This window comes from Cydia splendana, chromosome Z (assembly GCF_910591565.1).
Source record: "Cydia splendana chromosome Z, ilCydSple1.2, whole genome shotgun sequence".
NCBI lineage: Eukaryota > Metazoa > Arthropoda > Insecta > Lepidoptera > Tortricidae > Cydia > Cydia splendana.
In genome coordinates, this window is record NC_085987.1 from 21,485,028 (window position 1) to 21,505,854 (window position 20,827).

Sequence of the window (20,827 nt, forward strand, 5' to 3'; positions counted from 1 at the left end):
CATGGCCGGATACCAGATAGTAACCGAATATCCGGTGCATCTCTAATTATGACGTCACGATAATAGCGGCTGCCTTTTTGGGCGCTAACATTTATCGTTTATGTTTTAAACCAGCGGTCGGCAACCTTTTAGCAGCCAAGGGCCACATAGCAGTTAACGAAGTGGACGCGGGCCGCACTTTGTTAATATTTATGACTTTATCAGACATTTTCATTTGTCAATATTACATACAAAATAGCCAGGGAGGCTCGCGGGCCGCAAGTGAGAGGTTCGCGGGCCGCATGCGGCCCGCGGGCCGCTGGTTGCCGACCGCTGGAAAAATTCTTCTTTGCCTATACCAATATTATTTTCATGAAATAAATAAAAATACCAGTTGGCTATAGAAGTTATACAAACATTTAAAAATACATAAATTTGAAAAAATATAAAAAACATGTACAATAGCCTATATAACACTTTAAACTCTCGCGTTTTGTACACATATTTAATTACACAAACGGGTCTACCGCGATATAATTTCATTATTTTTACCTTTAATCGCGGTAGACCCGTTTGTGTAATTAAATATATGTACAATAGCCTGTTGCGACTAGCATAAAGATAAACTGTTTTGTCAGAACAAATGTCTTATCTGTGAAAATGTTTTTATTGCATAATTATTACCCCCCTTATTCATAAACGCGCTACCTCAATTAGCTAATTAATAATCGTTTGTCTTTATCCGTCATTTTGACTTATGTATTTGTAAGAAAGGGATAAAACATAATTTAACTAAATCAGGCCCGTAAAGTTTTATGAATGTACAGTAGCGGAAAAAAATCTATCATATTGTGATTTTTCTGTAAAATATATCAAAATAGATGAAACCAGGGACTGAATTTGTTGATAACTAATCAAAAAAGGTTGTATTGATTTATTCTAGGCCCAATATATGCTAACAGGCCGGTACATATTTCAAAAATCTATTTGAATTCGTATTTCTGGAACATGACGTCCGTCACTTGTAGTATATAAGTCGATAAAAAACAGAATATCGTGTTAATTCGTAACAATATTTGTAAGAATTATCAGTTCCGTCATGGGGAGACCTCGTGGAAATAAAAACTTATCAGTAGCTATAAAAGAAGCAATTGTAATGGGGTACAAAAATGGCTTAACGCAATCGACGCTGGTTAAGCAATTTCAACTTCATCAGTCGACTATATCGAAGGTTTTAAAACGCGAAAAGCTTCACGGATGTGTAAAAAAGCCCAACATACCTGGTCGCCCACGCTGCACATCACATTTGGTTGACCGCAACATTTTGAGATTAGCCAGAGACAATCCACGATTCACGGCGAGCGACATTATGCGAGAAATATCGGCTGGAGATTCAGTTTCTGTGACCGTACGTACTACAAGAAATCGTCTGATTGATGGTGGACTTCGTGCTCGTCGCCCTGCTAAGAAACCACTTATTTCCAAGAAGAATCGGACAGCTAGAAAAAAATATGCGAAAGAACATCTTTCTTGGACTGCCGAAATGTGGGAAAAGGTAATTTGGAGCGACGAATCCAAGTTTTTACTGTTTGGAACAGATGAAATTACGTACGTACGACGCCCCGACAATGCTCGCTATGACCCCTAGTACCAGCTCCCTAACAGTCAAGCACGGCGGGGGCTCCCTTATGGTATGGGGATGTTTCAGTGCAAGTGGCGTTGGTCCGTTACACCGAATAAACGGGATTATGACAAAAGAAGTATATGAAGTAATATTACAAGATGTTTTTCTTCCCTGGGCACGCCAAAATTTCGGCAGGGCGTTTATATTTCAACAAGATAATGACCCGAAACATTCATCGAATCTTGTTAAGCAGTGGTTCAAAAAACGTAGAGTGAGGAATTTGGAATGGCCCAGTCAAAGTCCGGACTTGAATCCGATAGAAAATCTATGGCAGGAGCTAGGACGTCGTGTGAGTGCAAGAAAAGCAAGAAATATCAATGAAAGATTTGAGCAATTAAAGGAAGAATGGGAACTCATTCCAAATTCTTTCCTCGCAAAGGTGATTGCATCACTGCCCCGAAGATGCCAAGCTGTTCTTGATGCAAAGGGTTTCAGTACCAAGTACTAATCATATATTTTGATTTTCAGTCAAGAATCTGTTATTTTTGTTGTTTTTTTTTGTTACTAATAAACCACTTTTACCTATACTTTGCGTTTTACTTATTTTAGGTACTTTTAAATAAATTTGTGCAAAACGAGTGTCTTTTATGATATCATATGAATGTAATATATGATTATACTCTCCATTTAAAGAGTTTTCATATGATAATAGTTAAGGTAACGTAGGTTGAGTCGATCACATATAGAAATATTTAATAAAAACACAAATATGATAGATTTTTTTCCGCTACTGTACATAGATATCGATTTTATAATTATAGTTGGCTAAGCAGATCTTGTCAGTAGAAAAAGAAAAAGGCGGCAAATTTGAAAAATGTACGCGCAAAGGGATATCGTCTCATAGAAAATTTGAATTTCGCGCCTTTTTCTACTGACAAGATTTGCTTGACCATGTATACTTAAGTACTTACATTCAAATTTCGAGCAACTATGAAAAACAAAGCAATTTGATTTGACCTATATTCTAATATTAGGTCAGGAGCTAATATTATTAGTCCACGAGCAGGGGCCCATTTCTCGAACGATATTAGTCTAATATTATTTGTGTGTTGTCATGGCAACCTATACGATTTGACAGTTCGTGGACTAAAAATATTAGTCTAATATCCGGTATTAATCTAATATTATTAACCCATACGATTTGACAGTTCGTGGACTAATATTATTAGTATTTAGTAATGATACTGTCGAATTGATAACTTCCGTCTTTTTTTTAATTGTTAAAAACTATAATTATGTTATCTGTTGTTTTAGTCCAAGGCTGTGGGCCGTGTGCTGTTTGACCAAGTGTGCCGACAGTTGCACTTGTTGGAAGCCGATTATTTTGGATTAGAGTACCAAGATGCAAATGGGACACGGGTATGATATTGATATATTTACTTATATTTGTATTGTTGCATAATAGCAGCGCCATCTAGCAATTTATGACACCTATTGATTGACAGTTGATTTTATAAAGATGTCAGTCAATGTAACTGTATGATAAGCCTGGTTATATATATGTCGCAGTCGGATCGTATAATCCGCCGTATTACATTACGGCTAGCCGTTTTCAAAAACAGGGGCGTTTTGAAATGCGGCGGTTTAACGATTAGCCGGATTGAATGCGGCTGAATGAGAATCCGCCGGAATGTATTCGGCGCCATACGTTCTTCAACACGGCTAGCCGTAATGTAATACAGCGAGTCATTAGCCGCCGCTTTGACAGTTTTTAGTTCCCATTTTTAACATCCGTGGCGCTGCCTGACAAACGCTGGGGTGTCCATCAAATCTGGAGTTCGTCGGACTGTTTCTTTTCAAAAAACATTTCTTTCGCAACTTAACTAGACGGAGCCCCGCTTCGCGGGGCTCCTATTTCTGAGCGGTTTGCCCTTCGGGCATCTGAAGCTACCTAACGAACCTAACCTACCTACCTATTGATTTAGTGAGACGTCCGTGAAAACATTACACTTTGGGGAAAAAAGCGTAGGTAGGTAAGTAGGTTAGGTTCGTTAGGTAGCTTCAGATGCCCGAAGGGCAAACCGCCCAGAAATAGAGCCCCGCTTGCGGGGCTCCGTCTATTTAAGTTGTGAAGGAAATGTTTTGGAAAAGAAACACATGTAGTGCGGTGGGACAATGGTAAAAATAAATTAAATTGCAAACATTGTCAAACTCCGGTTACGTAGGCGACCGAAAGAACTGGTCACTCTACAATCTAAAATAGTAGTATGATGCGGCTAAACGTTGGCCGCCTTATTGAAAAACGTATCGCAATGACAATCCGGCTAATCGTCGAACCGCCGCATTTCAAAACGCCCCTGTTTTTGATAACGGCTAGCCGTAATGTAATACGGCGGATTATACGATCTGACTACGACATATATATCGGTTCAAAGAAGTTTTAACACACATGATGCGTTGCGATCGTTTTGAGTTGTGCCCCGAGTTGAGGGCACCGCACAGGGATGTAGCAAGTGCATGTCTGTTTGCGCAGTACTGGTTGGACGTGGAGAAGCCGATGTGCCGGCAGCTGGGGCTGTCGATGCTGGAGCCCACGCTGCGGTTCTGCGTCAAGTTCTACACGCCGGACCCCGCGCGGCTGGAGGAGGAGTTCACCCGGTACCTGTTCTGCCTGCAAGTGAAGCGCGACTTGGCGCAGGGATGCATACAGTGTAATGAGAACACGGCCGCTCTGCTGGCTAGCTACATTGTTCAAGGTAAGGGCTTTACGTGATCAAAACTGTTTGGAATATTTTTTAATAATCATACAGTTTAAGCTGAGCCACTCGTATTTATACTCCGCAGCTGAGTGCGGAGACTTCGTGCCTGAAGATTACCCCGACCACACATACCTTAGCGGATACAAATTCTTTCCTGGACAAGACTCTGAATCTGAGAGACGTATTATGGAAAACCACAAAAAGCATTCGTAAGTTAATTTTTTACGTTTTAAATTGCGCGTTCTATATAAAATAAAAAATGGTAGTAATGCGTCAATATTGGCAATATCAAAATATTGGCGCCATCTATCGACGTCGTACGTCGATATTTTACTTGATTATTATAAACGGACTTTTACCTGAGGTATATTAAATAAGGGGTCATCCATTAATTACGTCACACGAATTTCTAGGTTTTTTTACCCCTCCCCCTCCTTGTCACACTTGGTCACATTTGGCAAACCCCTCCCCCCTGGTGTGACGTCACATTTCTTCATCGAAATCGGCAAATATTTATTTAATATTTTATCAAAATATTTTTGACAAAAGAAATATTAGTAATTTTATAACCCAAAACTGATTAAGAAATAAAATTAAACGAATAAAAACGATTATCGTTTCAAAAACTTGTTATTTAAATGTATATTAGCGTATAAAATAATTTAAATAAATTTTCGGTTACTGATGAAGTTAAAGTGACGTCACAAAGTTTGTGACTCCTCCTCCCCCTTGTCACAACAAGTCACATTTTCTTGACCCCCTCCCTCCCCCTAAAGGTGTGATGTAATTAATGGATGACCCCTAAGGTCTTGTTACTGTTAAAAATAGAAATAGTATTTTTAAATGATATTTATATATTTGGAAAGTCTGTAGGCCAAGGATGCTTTTTCATACTATTTATTAATATTTTTTAATATTTAAAAAGTGTATGTATGTATTTTTTTTTATTCAAGCTTCAAAATCAAAGAAATAAACAAGTAAAAAGATGTAACAATGTTGTCAATTGCTGTAAGTAGGTAAACACGTGCGCTAATGGTATCATTCTTTACAGCGGACAAAGTCCTGCAGAAGCTGACATGAACTTATTAGAGACTGCGCGTAGGTGTGAATTATATGGTAAGTAATTTCATTAAAACAAGCCACAATACTCATAATAATAGTTTATGTGGCTGCTACATAATGAAAGGCATTAAAATACGAGTGTAAGTTTTTTGGAACACACGAGTGTTTTAATGCCTAATTATGTACGTTATATACAGCATTTTATCTACACACATATTATAAACTCTCTATGTTTTATTCACTAACCACGTGTTACAACCGGCTTTGGGGCATCGTTGCTCTCTGGTGGCACTCGTGGATATGAGGTGGCATCTACGAAATATCTTTATCGCTCATTTTACAGGAAAGTTTTGGTATAGTTAGTATAGCAAAACTTTATTGTGTCTTATACTTTACGCACGCGTATGGCATAATGACACATATATATGATGCTAAGTCTATGGTCAAAATTCTTTGCAATTGACATTTAATTTCATTTCGAATAAATGTCATCTCGACTGTTCGAAATTTGAATATCATTACCATATCGATTTTGATATAATAATGAAGCAATTAACAACATTTTCACAGATACGAACTTTGTTGTAACAAAACAGTTTATCATTATTTGTGGATTTTGAAAGCACCAAAGAGGGTTTATAATGTGTGTAAATAAATAATTATATTACATAGGTATACGTTTTTTATGTCCTTTGAATATTATTTATTTCGTCATCACAGTATACGTTACGGTGTACGTTATAATTAACACGTACAATTGTATGAATCTATTGAACATGATTGCAGGCGTCAAGATGCACCCAGCCAAAGACCACGAGGCCGTGCCGCTAAATTTGGCAGTGGCGCACTTAGGCATTCTAGTATTCCAGAACTTTACCAAGATCAACACCTTCAGTTGGGCTAAAATAAGAAAAATATCTTTCAAAAGAAAAAAGTTCCTTATCAAATTGCATCCTGAGGGTTACGTAAGTAGAATTTTACTAATAAAGCTTATATTTAACCGCCATAGAGTTTTTCATCGAGCGCGCTTGTGTCACCGGCGGTACGAAGTTACACGAAGTTTTAATGCATAATTGCTTAATTTGAACATATTATCACGGTCTTCTGAATATTCGTCTTTGTGATCCAATTGCTGTCGCGGCTGGAATCTTATAATATATAGTTTACGCCTCGAAGCTTAAATTAACGACACTAATACGATACCTTTTCATATAATTAATTAAGAGCGCTATTACATTTCGGCGTTGAGCGAGTTTAGGTATTTTACGCGCTGCGGCAGGCCGTGCGAACTCAGTACGCCGATCCCTTCTACCACACTCGCACTACAATGATGGATTAAACATTCTTGATCCTTCGCGAAGCATATTGAAATCAACCATAACAACACTAACTGTACTTAACTTTTAAAGTTCTAAAACTGTTATTTGGTAAGTACGAAAATACTAAATGCAGTGCAAATGTACATAGGGGCTGTTCATAAATTACGTCATCTTTTTTGACGATTTTTGACCCCCCCCCCTCAAATCATCCAAAAATCAAGCTTCGGATGAATCTGTTTCCTCCTACGTCATGTTACCATCATCCGATGTCCAGACCCCCCCCCACTCCTCCCATTTGAAACGACGTAATTTATGAATAGCCCCATACTCGTACTTATGAAGGTATATTACTCGAAAGAAATTATAGGTACCTACTCGCTTATTTACATGTTTCGTCATTGCATTTGGTACCTATAGGATGTAAAGTTTGTATCAACGAGGGTTTAAAAACGAACTGGTACTGAGGGTCTGATGATGATTAAGGTGGTCACGGATACCAATCAACCATGTAGTAACATGATTAGGCTCGTTTGATTCGTCTCAACAAGATCTTTGACACTGAAGATACACAGGGTCTGATGATGGAGCTGGAAGGTGGCCACGGGTACCAGTCTATCATGTAACTAAACAACTTCGTGTTTGGGCTCGTTTGATTCGTCTCAACAAGATCTTTGACACAAGACAGTACTCAGGGTCTGATGATGGAGCTGGAAGGTACCATTACCAATCAACCATGCAACTAAACCACTTCGTGTTTGGGCTCGTTTGATTTGTCGCAACAAGATCTTTGACACAAGGTAGTACTGAGGGTCTGATGATGGATCCGGAAGGTGGTCACCGGTACCAATCAACCATGCAACTAAACCACTTCGTGTTTAGGCTTGTTTTATTCGTTTCAACAAGATCTTTGACACAAGATAGTACTCAGGATCTGATGTTGGAGCCGGGAGGTGGTCACCGGTACCAATCAACCATGCAACTAAACCATTTCGTGTTTAGGCACGTTTTATTCATCTCAACAAGATCTTTGACACAAGGTAGTACTCAGGGTCTGATGATGGAGCGCGAAGGTGGCGACGGGTACCTGTCTATCATCATCAGACCCTGAGTAGTATCTTGTGTCAAACATCTTATCGCGACGAATCAAACGAGCCCAAACACGAAGTGGTTCAGTTACATGGTAGACTGGTACCCGTGGCCACAGTCCAGCTCCATCATCAGACCCTGAGTACTAACTTGTGTCAAAGATCTTGTTGCGACGAATCGAACGAAGCCAAACACGAAGTGGTTTAGTTGCATGGTTGATTGGTACCGGTGACCACCTTCCGGATCCATCATCAGACCCTCAGTACTACCTTGTGTCAAAGATCTTGTTGCGACAAATCAAACGAGCCCAAACACGAAGTGGTTCAGTTACAGGGTAGACTGGTACCCGTGGGTGGAGTCCAGCTCCATCATCAGACCCTGAGTACTAACTTGTGTCAAAGATCTTGTTGCGACGAATCGAACGAAGCCAAACACGAAGTGGTTTAGTTGCATGGTTGATTGGTACCGGTCACCACCTTCCGGATCCATCATCAGACCCTCAGTACTACCTTGTGTCAAAGATCTTGTTGCGACAAATCAAACGAGCCCAAACACGAAGTGGTTTAGTTGCATGGTTGATTGGTACCGGTGACCACCTTCCGGCTCCAACATCAGACCCTGAGTACTATCTTGTGTCAAAGATCTTATAGAAACGAATAAAACGAGCCTAAACACGAAGTGGTTTAGTGGCATGGTTGATTGGTACCGGTGACCACCTGCCGGCTCCATCATCAGACCCTGAGTACTATCTTGTGTCAAAGATCTTGTTGAGACGAATCAAACGAGCCTAAACACGAAGTGGTTTAGTTGCATGGTTGATTGGTACCGGTGACCACCTTCCGGCTCCATCATCAGACCCTGAGTATTATCTTGTGCCAAAGATCTTGTTGAGACGAATCAAACGAGCCCAAACACGAAGTGGTTTAGTTGCATGGTTGATTGGTACCGGTGACCACCTTCCGGCTCCATCATCAGACCCTGAGTACTATCTTAAGTCAAAGATCTTGTTGAGACGAATAAAACGAGCCTAAACACGAAGTGGTTTAGTTGCATGGTTGATTGGTACCGGTGACCACCTTCCGGCTCCATCATCAGACCCTGAGTACTATCTTGAGTCAAATAAATACATATAGAATGTCAGGTCGTTTCAAATATTTTTAATCCTGTCCGGTTGTTTATTAAACTGTACCATTATAAATTATAATACTATAAAAACAGTGCTAGGATCAAAGTCTCTCGTTGCGGTTTACACGCACACAGTATAGCGTTTTACACGGCGCCCGCCGCACACAATGATAAAAAACCTCGTCGTCGCCGTTGAAAATGTGCGGAGCCGACCGACACACGTCCTGCCTCTACAAGCTCTGCCGCGGCACTGAGCTGGCGCAGCGCGCGTCATCGGTAATATAGAGTAGTTTTCAAAAAATTGCCAAAAAATTATAGTAGAATTTCATAAACACTAATGTATACCAACAGTATAAGCAAACGTTGCAGATTGCTTGAGTATGAAAATGACTTCGATATAAAGTAGATTTTCGTAGGAATTGACACTTGTTTCGGAGAGAAAATCGAGTTCGTTTTACTTTGATTTTCTCTTTCTCAAAGGTATGTAGGAAAAATATAGTTTGATATGCCTAAAGTACAGGGTATTAGTAATACAAAATAGCCAGGTTTAGCAGAGTAAAATTCTCAACATTTCCAAATAAGAGCTCGCCATTCAGTGCTTCACGGGGTTTTTCGGAAACGACCATCAGAAAAAAAATCATTACTAATTTAATAAGTCCTTTTTCTAATATTTACAACGATATTTATAAAGATAAGAAGACGCTTTTACTGGAACAAGTACTCATTGTTTCTAATAATGAGCGCAAAGTCCTGAATTTCGTCGACTAGTATCATCAATTTTGCATTATTTCGACTTTTCTTGTAAGAGCGCTCTTAATGCAGGTACCGAAATGTAATAGAGTCGCACCAAGAAAAGTCTGCAGCGGATTTGATAGCCCACGCAGTGTAAGTGTTATTTATACATCATAATTTCATAGAAGTTTGACGTTTAAAATACACTTGCACTGCGTGGGCTACCAAAATCGCTGCAGACTTTTCAAGGTCTGACTCTATGTATAGTATATTCTTTCTAGGGATATCACCGCGATATCGTCGAGTTCTTTTTCGAGGGCCGCAACGAGTGCAAGAACTTTTGGAAGAAGTGCGTGGAGAACCACGGGTTCTTCCGCTGCTCCAGCGTGCCGCGCATTCAGAGACACAAGACGCGCGTCATGTCCAGAGGATCCTCGTTTAGGTGAGTTATGAACGCCAAGAACACCTAAAGTCGTCGTTACTTACTAGTCGTGCCCACCGCGCCATGGACAACTATAGCTGTTATGACGTACGCTGTCAAAGTAACCTTCACACTTTTTTTAGTAAGGTTTACATTAGCTCGCTTGCGCCCGGGACCTTGGCATGTGACTGACATTCTTGTTTATAAAGTTAAGCATTCAAAGAGTTCATTGCTAGTGAGACATTATTTATCAAGATGTTACCGGACACATATCTTTATTCTGTTGAATGACGAATTGCCTGGATTTTGCTTATTTCAAGTTTGTTTAAAAACATTGCTCATAAACGTCATACGCCAATGCGTACGTCAGGTTTTCCCGATAAAGCTGTTGAAGTTTCAGGTGCCCATAGGCTACGGTGACCGTTTAGTATCAGGCAGGACGAATGCTTGTTTGCCACTGACGTGGTATTAAAATAAGGTCAATTGAAGTCGCCATATTAGCGCTTTTTCCAGTTTGGAATATAGCTTATTGTAAGCTAGTCTATAAAGACTCTTCCATTTAAAAGATCTCGTGTCAAGAATTTCAATGAGATAGGATAATAACCTTTTTGTTGAAATGAAAACTTCTTCGAAAAGTGTCATTAAAACATGTGTAAGAAATAAGGACAATTAGTACAATTACCGATCTGAGTGCGGTTTTACAATAAAGGATTTGATTATTTATAAAGATAAAGATAAGATAAAATTTTGGTATAGGTTTATTATGAAATTCATGAATCATTTAGCAATCCCGTAGCGAGTCTATATCGCGGTTATAAGTTTTTATCGTTGTCATAAGGGTGTCAGAATTTGATGAATGTAATATTATTTTACAGGTATAGCGGCAAAACCCAGAAGCAAATTGTTGAATTTGTCAGAGACAACTATGTGAAAAGACAGACTTTCCAAAGGTATACTTTTTTGTTTAACTGTCTTCAATACGAGCCTAGCTATTAATTGAGTAACGTTGGTTGTAGACAATGGCATGTTATACTAAAGTATACTCCAGAGCTTTAGCAGGAATAGCTAGCGTAGCGGTAAAAATTGAAGACTACATGTGTACTTTGGTAGTCCAATATTGATGTCGCTCTTTATTTGTTGAACACTCAACCATGACTGACGTCAGCTGAGCGCCGTAGTGAAATGCTTAACATTTGTCGTTTGACTAACTAATGATGGCTTAACGCTGAGAGAGGTATTCACTTGAAGCATACTTTGTGTTTGCTTCTAGAGCAACCGTGTAGTGCAGTTAAACTTTAAGACGAGTACCTAAGAGAGAAATAAGGGAAATCTTAGTGGTTGGTACTGTTACAATTTAAGTTTAGATAATTTAAGTTGCGTTCGTCTACGGTGAGTGGGTGGCATGGATTGGGTGACACTAGCTTTTGGTTTTGTCTTGTGGGCGTTTTGTGTAAACAAGTTACAGGTCTATACCTAATCAAAAGAAAAGCATGATTTAACGTAAAAAGTCCCTAAAAACGACTAATTATAAAAGGCTAGAGGAAGGCTTTCAATAGTATTTATGTATTTCAATGGTGAATAGAACTTTCGAGCATGCGCTGTATCCATTGAGACTTTCGCTTTTTTTTCAAAAAAATCTATCGTCGGATGTATTCGCTGTGTCGTGCGGCGCTGCGACAATCGGTCAGAGGATGGTGTGGTCGTTTTATTAAGGGATTTTTTAAGCGGGCCTGCGCACAGTCCTGTTACTCGCTTATATGTATACAATACATTACAAGTACAGCATACAAGTAATTATTCCAAGTCATGATTGTCCAATAGGCCCGTCTTGATATGTATGGTTCAAATTTAAAATATGGAGTAGGTAATATCGGAATAAATCCATTCTCGGTTGATCGAATTTCCGATGAATAATGTGCTGTACTTGTTGTCGTACTGCACATTGTCTCTAAATACAGCGCCGCGCTCGTAAAATCTAACGTGATGCGCTTTCTATTTATTATTAGGCAAAACAAAAACGTAACATGAAAGGGCTAAGATTAAGTTAATTTTTCTTTTTCAAGGCGAATGATTATTTATAGTACGGATATTGTCTTAGATTTGCATGTAATTTGTTTTACATGTGGAAATCGACTACATTATAGGTAGTAAACAAATTAGTTCATTTTATTACCCCTGTATGTACCTTTTCCAATAAAGACAAGATGTTAAGTGATGGATTTGATATGTGGTTACATTACAAGCGTTCAGGCATAATAGGCAAAACGATGCTAGAGGCTGAACGGCATTAAAGAACTAGTAGAGGGCACGATCGAAGCTTAGTCTCGTATCGTAGCGAGCGGCGCGCGCGCGCAGATCCAAAAGCTGGTGTCACCATCCTCTGCCCGACTGTCGGCAGGTCGGGCTCGTTCCGAGCGTCGCGCTCGCTGCGCTCCTCGCGCGGCAACGTGTCTCAGGCGCCCGCGCAGGGCACGCTGAACGCGAGCGTGTCGGCCCATCCGCTGCTGCCGCTGCCGCCTGGCTCTGACGGTACGTAATAAATACCACTAACGATTACTTTTATCACATTTACCTACTACATGCTCGATGCATTGTTGCCGATACTCAATTCTCAACAAATATGATAATTTGAACAATCTTATGTGATACTTGTTACGGTCATATACATATACATTGAAGTTCGGTTGGTTGTTTGGAAACTATACAACTATACCTCTCGTTTCGAATAATGGTCCTTATGACAGTTCCTTCAAGTCTCTTGAGTTGGGCTTAATTAAAAAAAACATTGAAGATATATGTTTTTACCGTATATTTGTATTATTTAAATGTTACATTTCTAAATGAATTAATGTGTTATATAACTTGTAAAAGTAATTTCAAAAAATATTTTATATTAAAAATATTATTATAATATATTATTACTAGACGGGCCCGCAGCTCCGCTCGCGTAAATGAAATAAAGAGTTTGTCTTATATTTAGTTGATTGATATGTCATAAATGGCATAATTCACTCGTATGGGCTATGGACTAATCAGGTTGAGGTTGGCAGCACTTTTTATTTTACTTCGTGTAAAAAAACTCAGAAATACCTGTATACCAACATGACAAATATAATTTAGTTTACTTTAACTTACGGATTATTTGGTCTAATCTGTAGCACCGCCAAACGAAAGCAACCGAGAGTTCCCGAGAAATGGTCGAAGTCGTAAAATGAAGATTGTTATGAAAATTTCTTTTCCTTATTGTAAATTAAATACGCATCGAAAGCGATAGTTTTTATATTCTAGTTTTATTCTCATATGTAGATAATAGATTTAAACAGTTTTTTCTTATAATACGTGCGTTGTATTCGAGATACGTGTCAAAAACTTTTTTAGAAATTTGTAAGGCGCCATCTCTCTTCTTCGCTCTTTTTTTATTCCGTTCTGGTTTTTCAATTTTATATATATGATGATAATATTCATTTAGAAATGTATACAATACATTACAAGTACAGCATACAAGTAACCCATATAAAAATGAACTGTCATAGGCACCATCATTCGATGCGAGAGGCATAAGTTGTATGAATGAAAACCTAAAACTAATACGCGAAGAAAAATATTTCTCATGGTATAATAATATACTCCGCCTGGTACTCTCTTCCGACCACGTGACTGACACAAGCCTACGTCATCATGCGACAGCGCTATATAATAGTATGCAATAGCGCTATACAAAGTGGCAATGTTATTGTGACGTAGGCTTGTGTCACTCTGGGAAGAGAAGACCATGTTTTCTTAGACTATGGTATATATAATATACAGAGTCGTTATTCACATTAGAAATCGAATTGTAACTGCAAAAGGATAATATGAGCAGTGTCGTAAGCAATAATTTGTATCTGTTCAGCGATTTCCCTGGAGTGGGACAAGCAACCTCACTACCTGGAGGCTTCTCTGATGATGAAGGGCTACACGGCGGAGGAGGCGGCGCAGGCGGCGCGGCGCACTCGGCGACCTTCGGAGGGCGCGCCTCGCCCGCCGCTCACAGCTACCGCCTATGCCGCCACGAGGGACAAGGTACGACCCATGCGGCTCACTATACGGCTTTAATATTCATTGTTCATTTATTTATTATATACCTACTCCAGAATGGTACGCGTAAAAGCGGTGGCCAGTACTTACGATATAAGGATGTTCTGAAAAGAATGAAGAGATGCAAATAGAGCCCTCTGACTGGGTGCGGAAGGCAGCGCAGCGGAATTATTTTTTAAACACCCTGTATATTTATAGCAACGAAAACCAATTTGTCAAAACTGGTTGATGGGGAACAGGAGTTCTTTGTAATGACATGCTTTCTAGTAGCTTCTGAGCACGTTTTGTGGCATTAAATTGTTTAATAAATTTCTCAAGTACCTTCTTTTTGAAGTCGGTTAAACGTCTTTGTAAAGCTTGTTTACGTTTTAGATTTATGAGTTTAATGACGGTGCATACGTTCTGTGCACTGTTGATATGTAGGTACAGATGTAGTGCATAATTATTTTCCATCGTAATTTCACGGAAACGTACGAACGTGTCTTGCTAATTTCAGTCAGTCTCGCTACAAAAAGTACTAAGGTTGACTGAAGTATAAAGTTACAAACTGACAAGTACGAACGTTTACTAGAAAATCCGATGGAAAACTATGCGCTACATCTGTAAGTGTGCACTGTTGATATCGACAACGCTCATGTGCTTTGAGAACTGTTAATTAATAAGTAACCTAGGTAATTATTACAATAACCTGACGTTTTGATTATTGTTTATTTGTAACCCGGCGGAAATTGAAACTTTAGCATGAATTTTGACGCCTGTCTTTCAGGTGCGCTTTAGATGCTGTTACATATTAATGTGAATGTAAATAAACAATAAAAATAGAAATTTTGGTAAAGTTTGAAAAATTGGAAAAAAATATTATTTTTAGAACTGCCGTAAAAAGTGTCTGAATTCAAATGAAACAGGTACCAATCTTATATTTCTGACATAAACATTAATGGCTTTGAGTAAATGGTTTTAAGTTACTATACATGTTATATAACGTCGTTATCTAGGCAGCTAACTTAACAGGTATAACATATTAAAATATAATAACTGTAAAATTATCTACGTTGAGAGGGGGCTAACGCAAGATTGTAGTTTTTATATTGAATTTTTACACGTTTTTATTTGTAAAAACGGCTTGGCCAATACCATAAAAAAACTACACAGAAACTAAACTAAGTATAGGGTGGGCCAAAAGCGTGTTGGTAGTTTTAATCTTGAATTTTTCAAAACCGCTTGGCGGGGTGCGGCGGGGGGGTATGTTGCTATACGCCTCGTTTCGTGGAAATTTTAATGGCATAGAGCAGTACACAGGAACGGAGCCTACATTTTGTGTATGAGCTTTTTACCAGAACCCTAAATCGTTGATTACTGCACCATGGGTGTATCGACAGGAATATCATTTACGAGATTAACGTGAGTTCCAAGTGTTAATGTTATACGCAAATTGATCATAATGGTTGAAACAACCAGCTCGACCATAGCAATAATGCCTGGCGGACGCCCAGCCTCTGAGAGAACGGCCGACATTGTGGAGCAAGCGTTCGGCAAAATCCGCAACAATCAACGCGTAAGAGAGTTTGGGCTACGGACAATAAAAAAATCAACATTGCGACAAGTTTTGAAGCATAATTTGCATCTTAAGGTTTAAAACATTCAGTTTGTTTATGAATTAAAACCAAATGATGCGAATAACCAACTTCATTTTGCCAATCAGATGCTCATCTCATTTCCGTAAGGAATGATAACAAATGGCCACCACCCAGCCCCGATCTCCGTCCTTTTGATTTTTTTTCTGTGGTATTACCTCAAATCTGTAGTCTATGACTCAAATTCGAAAGATTTTGAGCAGCTCAAATGGAAAAAAATTCGGAAAATCGCCTATATCCCCGAGGGGAATATTTCGAAAAAAAATCCATCTTTTGAGATTTTGCCTTCAAGAGCGCCTAGAAACTCAGGTTGGCCACTAATCTACACATTATTTTGAGTCATAAAATTTCCATAACTTGTGTTTTTAAAAGTAGTATTAAATATGTTGTATGATTTGAATTTTTTTTTATTCAATTTTCAAACTGCCAACACCCTTTTGGCCCACCCTGTATATGCAAGGGCAGACTCTAACCAAATCCTTAAAAGGTTGAAGTTGGCTCGATAGGAAAAAACAAGTGCGAGTCGGACTCGCGCACGGAGGGTTCCGTACCATAATGCAAAAAAACGGCAAAAAAAAAACGGTCACCCATCCAAGTACTGACCCCGCCCGACGTTGCTTAACTTCGGTCAAAATTTCAAAAATCACGTTTGTTGTATGGGAGCCCCCACTTAAATCTTTATTTTATTCTGTTTTTAGTATTTGTTGTTATAGCGGCAACAGAAATACATCATCTGTGAAAATTTCAACTGTCTAGCTATCACGGTTCGCGAGATACAGCCTCGTGACAGACGGACGGACAGCGGAGTCTTAGTAATAGGGTCCGTTTTACTCTTTGGGTACGGAACCCTAAAAACACGAAAACATGTCTATTTTTTAATTATTTTCAATTATATATCGTTACCACACAGCAATTACACAGCACACAGCAATATCAGTTTAGTATATCAGCATATAGCTAGTGATATAGCCGAGGGATATGACTAGAAACATTTTAAACAGAACTATAGGTACTTTCGGAGTTATTGAGGTACATTAAAAGCCGTGAGATCGCCTAATCCTCCGTCACAAGTTTCGCGCGAAGCGCCATTATCTTTCATTCCTTTTTTAATTTCTTGGCTTTACGCCCCCTCTTAATCGTACGTCAAACTACAATTAGAAATGTTAATATATTGACTGAAATTCTCATGCAAGCTTTAAGCCGGCCTTACTTTATTATTTTATTGTCATTTGGTCGATTAACCAATTTTTTCGTCAAATTGTTTGAACATTTTTTATAGCATATTTCGTTTTTTGTTTATTTCAGCTATCAAAACTGTACTGCAAGCAAATCGTAAGCGCTTTTTTACTGAAAACCTTTGGTGTTAGACGTTCGCTTGCAAAAGAATACTCGTTTTTTATTGTATGTATGTACACAAATAGTTTTCAAAATAGAATATACATTTTCTTCAAATGTAAGAAGCAACATACAATAATATACTTCTATGCTTAAGTACACCCGGTGTGTAGGTATAAGTTAAATAACCAACACTTAACGTTGAAGGGAATAAACGGTGGTTTTGTACCCTTCTTAGAATCTGACAATAATATTGATTATTAATATTATTATTCGAGAACATTGACCTTAATTACAATTACATTACAATAATATCACCTGAATACAGTGGCGTGCCTACGGTTTTGGAGTAAGGCAAGCCGAAATATATGTTTTCGTAATAAATGTCCAATCTCACTTTGAACATGAAGAATGAATGAATTTGCTAGCGTAAGTATCGCGGCGAGCTATCAAAGCGCACAGGGCATACTATAGGTACTACTATAACTACAAGATAGAATTTTACAAACATATCAGAGGGCCTACCTTCTTTCTCTGTTACTCTAATTACGCCTTAATTGGAGTAAACCAACAATCCTTGTGTTTTGTAAACGGCTGTACAAAATTTGCTCTTAATGCGACTGACTTTTCTGAGAATACACAAGTCGGGTGTTGGTTTTGGCGCTGACATGATATCCCGTTTTTCTACAAAATTTAACGATTTTACCTTGCCTTCGTTGAGTAATATTATGTGGACGCATCTCATACCGTCACAAGGAACAACTTCATCAATTGTTAACACTTATAAACGTCACAACAAACGAACAAATCCACATTCACTACTTAATTCAAATTCACTTAAATAAATTGAGCTTTCGTTACTTCCGACTCGACTAAATAATAATACACTTGAAGTAAACGCGTACCCGTGCGAACTTATGCAGCTAACTTCACACCAAAAGCCAGGCTTAAATCGCCTTATAAAATTGCTATACATACCAACAAATAGTTACATCGTTCTATGGCGGTTTGTAGGCTAAGAGCGCCTAGAACGGGGCGAAAAAGCAAGACCGGTTGCAAGCCAACGAGTGCGAGCAGGATAGCTAGAACATTCTACGCCTGATTTCTTCCGCGCGGACGAGGCGCCACCACGGCAAAAATTTGCAACACGCTGGCGCCGCGGTCCGCGCGCTGTTGCTTGAATTTAATAATACGGGTTCATTTGGCGCGCGGTTTAAAAATAATCTATATTGATTATTGATCTTATCACTACGTAATTTCGGTAAGGCATCTAAGGCAAGCCCGGCTTTTGGGCTTGTATGGAAGTACCGCCACTGCCTGAATACATTATAAATACCTACCTGGAACTAATTTCGACTTATGATCTTCCAAAATTAGCTCCTCAATTATATAAATAAATCCTTGCACACTATGTAGTACCATGTGGTTATATAAACGAGAGCCTAAACCAACCCATTTATTCCCAGGCAATGAAGGCACCAAGTGTTGAATGTAAAATTTAGGTTTTGGGGAGCAGGTGACTGAAGCCATGGTCTCTGTCGCACGAAAACGTTATGACGAGTTGACGAGCGCGTTGGTCTGAAAACGGCGTTGATCCCCTAGTTGGCCGCTTGAAGCTATTGTGTGTACTAAGTCTGGTTTTATTTTAAATATTTATTTAAATTTAAAATCAATAACAGTCTTTTGCCTGAGAACGTCTACAACTTTCATAATTTCTCCGTCTTATCACTTTTCTTTTTCTGTCTGGGTTTTACGAATGTTAGAAAGGAAGCATGGTTATTATGTCCGTTCCTCGTTATTTAACTTTTTTGTTAGTGTATTATAGTGTGTGTCGCACTCTGCAACAGTCACTCAGTGTCTCATTTTCAAGCAATATTCGTCTCAGCATTACCCCCTTTTTTTTTTGACGGAGTGGGAATGCGTTTATGCACGGTGTGTGGGACTCGCCGCTCCTTTCCCCTCTCCTGGCAAGAGAGGGGGAGAATTTGGCCCTACCCACTAAACCCACTCCGGCGTTTCACCCTCTCTGCCGTTCGTGAGGGCGCACTGGGATCGACTGGGATGACATTCCACCACGGCGCCCTCCGGTCTCAGCATTACCCTGGGGCGCTTCCTCGGAAGTGTTCTATCTTATTCTTTAACATGTCCTATAGTCCGGGGGCCGGCTGCACGAAACACACGTGATAAAAAAATTAAAAAATGCCTACGCTGTGGGGGTAGCTGACTTTTAGTAGCTTCAACTGCTCTTGGTCGGCCGAGGCTTAACTTGGCAAATTTTGTACAATTGGCAAAAAATTGGTACAAAAATTCGTCAAAAAAAATAGAATGAAACTTGTATGGTAAGATAGCTTGCCTTTGAGGATAGTAAAAAAAAGTGGTCGGCCAAATCCTATGTTGGCAGGTTGCCAAATCCTTTTTCCGACCGACAGTTACAATTTACCACATCGAAAAATAGAATAAAAAAACGGATTATAATAGCTAACTTAAACCTGTTGACGTATGTCTTGGTCGGCCTCACCAGCCTGGCAGTTATTGCAGTCCGACCACATTTTTTTTATAATTTTTTTTCTGTCCTCAAAGGCAGCTATCCTGCCATACAAGTTTCATACTATTTTTTGATGAATTTTTGTACCCCTTTTTTGCCATTTGCGCAAAATTTGCCAAGTTAAGCTTCGGCCGACCAAGAGCAGTTGAAGCTACTAAAAGTCAGCTACCCCCGCAGAGGAAGTTTATTCTTTTTTTATCAGGTGGGTTTCATACAGCCGGCCACCGGACTATAAATACGGTGGCGTCTCTCACTTTGCATGGACTAACCTATTTGTTTTGATACTGGACGAAGTGCATAACTTACCCTTCATTGCCTTTGGATGATGCACATATAGGTGGATTTTTAAATGGGACCGCTACTGAATTTATCGCTGCCAAGGTCAAGTTTATTTATAACGATAATTGACCTTTTATTAAACGTTAAAATGATCTTTGAACTCCTACCCTAATTCTTCAAGTAATATCTATCAACGTTAAAAATGCAGTCGATGATAAACCCTTCATTTAATTTTTATGACATACGACCCCATTTCTGTTGGGGGTCTAATCTTTTAATCACCGAAATGTGGTCTGAAAAATGTAAAGTATTAGACATAGGTATTTTATTGATCCTTTATGCTATCTCTTTATTGAAGGATTAAAAAAAATAACTATTTTACATTTTGGTTTAATTAGTTTGAACTTAAGTAAAAGTCCCGTAAGCTCAATTCCGCGTAGAAGCAGTAGATCATGTAGCTGCCCTCATTGACCCATTTAAAAATAAACATATTTACTATGTATCAGACTGGTATTCCGGGGTACAGGGCACTCAATATATTTGTTTTCTTTTGTTATCTTTGCAATTTTCGTATCCGCAGGGGGCTCCCGAACTAGTGACCCGTGCAGAGGTCAATCATCATCCTACGGAGGATTCGCCTCTGCCTCTTCGGACGACGACACCGTTGGTCAGTAAAATTCGATTGTGTACGTACAGGTAAACTAAACTAAGAATAGAACTATCCACTTCTACAAAGTAACTCAAGCCAAGAACATTTTTCCCCTTTAACCTCTCGTATGAATAGCTAGCCGCTATTATAATACGTGGATCGTGGATAAATGCAGTAAGTATTGAATTCTAAATGTTTTTT

General features: G+C 39.0%; 1 protein-coding gene across 8 annotated transcripts in view; it reads left to right on the top strand.

The window, feature by feature from the left end:
- The window catches only part of LOC134804688 (FERM, ARHGEF and pleckstrin domain-containing protein 1), a 91,354-nt gene that overhangs the window by 13,103 nt on the left and 57,424 nt on the right, over positions 1-20,827 (top strand). For 3 of the 8 annotated variants that reach the window (XM_063777807.1, XM_063777803.1, XM_063777804.1), the window contains exons 4-14: positions 2,918-3,022; positions 4,137-4,359; positions 4,448-4,571; positions 5,414-5,478; positions 6,211-6,389; positions 9,968-10,128; positions 10,983-11,057; positions 12,506-12,636; positions 14,000-14,169; positions 17,124-17,150; positions 20,558-20,644. In XM_063777807.1, coding sequence (XP_063633877.1) covers positions 2,918-3,022; positions 4,137-4,359; positions 4,448-4,571; positions 5,414-5,478; positions 6,211-6,389; positions 9,968-10,128; positions 10,983-11,057; positions 12,506-12,636; positions 14,000-14,169; positions 17,124-17,150; positions 20,558-20,644 — 1,347 coding nt within the window. Of the gene's footprint in view, positions 1-2,917; positions 3,023-4,136; positions 4,360-4,447; positions 4,572-5,413; positions 5,479-6,210; positions 6,390-9,967; positions 10,129-10,980; positions 11,058-12,505; positions 12,637-13,999; positions 14,170-17,123; positions 17,151-20,557; positions 20,645-20,827 lie in introns of those variants that run through there. The other 5 variants (XM_063777811.1, XM_063777808.1, XM_063777805.1 and 2 more) reach the window with 4 other exon arrangements.